Source organism: Nanorana parkeri, unplaced genomic scaffold, assembly GCF_000935625.1.
Source record: "Nanorana parkeri isolate BGI_ZX_2015 unplaced genomic scaffold, ASM93562v1 scaffold3600, whole genome shotgun sequence".
Lineage (NCBI taxonomy): Eukaryota > Metazoa > Chordata > Amphibia > Anura > Dicroglossidae > Nanorana > Nanorana parkeri.
Window position 1 is genome coordinate 21,473 of NW_017309868.1, and position 709 is coordinate 22,181.

Genomic DNA, 709 nt, shown 5'->3' on the forward strand with positions numbered 1-709 from the left:
GGGGATGGGAAGGACGGGGGAGAGGGGGGGATGGGAAGGACGGGGGAGAGGGGGAGGGGACAGGAAATCACCTTAATGGCCATCAGGAACTTGTTCCAATCTTCCTTGTTGGCAGCTTTTCCGGGTTGTTTGAATTCCACTTTATTCCTCAGAACCGGAAACCCTGCGGAGAGCCGACACGCATGTCATCAGCCTGAGAAAACTGACTGCGTGTCGTTACCATGACAACCCCGACCAAGGAGGGCCCTACTTCCTGGACCCCCCATGATGAGGTCACCACCTACAAGACCACTTTATTCCTCAGAACCGGAAACCCTGCGGAGAGCCGACACGCATGTCATCAGCCTGAGAAAACTGACTGCGTGTCGTTACCATGACAACCCCGACCAAGGAGGGCCCTACTTCCTGGACCCCCCATGATGAGGTCACCACCTACAAGAAGAGAGAACTCACCGGTGATCAGACACGGCAGCGAATGGATTCCACTGTTTGTGGCCACAAGTGACCCTTGGAAGGCTCCTCGTTCATCCAGAGGAAGAGTCTGCTCCACTCTCTGATCCATGGACACGGCCAACACCCACTCTCTGACCTCCTCCCGCTTCTCCACCTAACAGGAGACACGCCACAGTGAGACGGAGGGAGGGGGCGGAGCGCAGAGAGGGGGAGGGGCGGAGCGCAGAGAGGGGGAGGGGCGGAGCGCAGAGAGGGG

General features: G+C 58.5%; 1 protein-coding gene across 1 annotated transcript in view; it reads right to left on the reverse strand.

Moving 5' to 3' along the window:
- The window catches only part of LOC108803320 (intraflagellar transport protein 172 homolog), a gene marked incomplete at its 5' end in the record, with an annotated part of 31,082 nt that overhangs the window by 15,198 nt on the left and 15,175 nt on the right, over window positions 1–709 (reverse strand). The window contains 2 exons of the mRNA XM_018575167.1: window positions 72–163; window positions 454–607. Coding sequence (XP_018430669.1) covers window positions 72–163; window positions 454–607 — 246 coding nt within the window. The remainder of the gene's footprint in view (window positions 1–71; window positions 164–453; window positions 608–709) is intronic.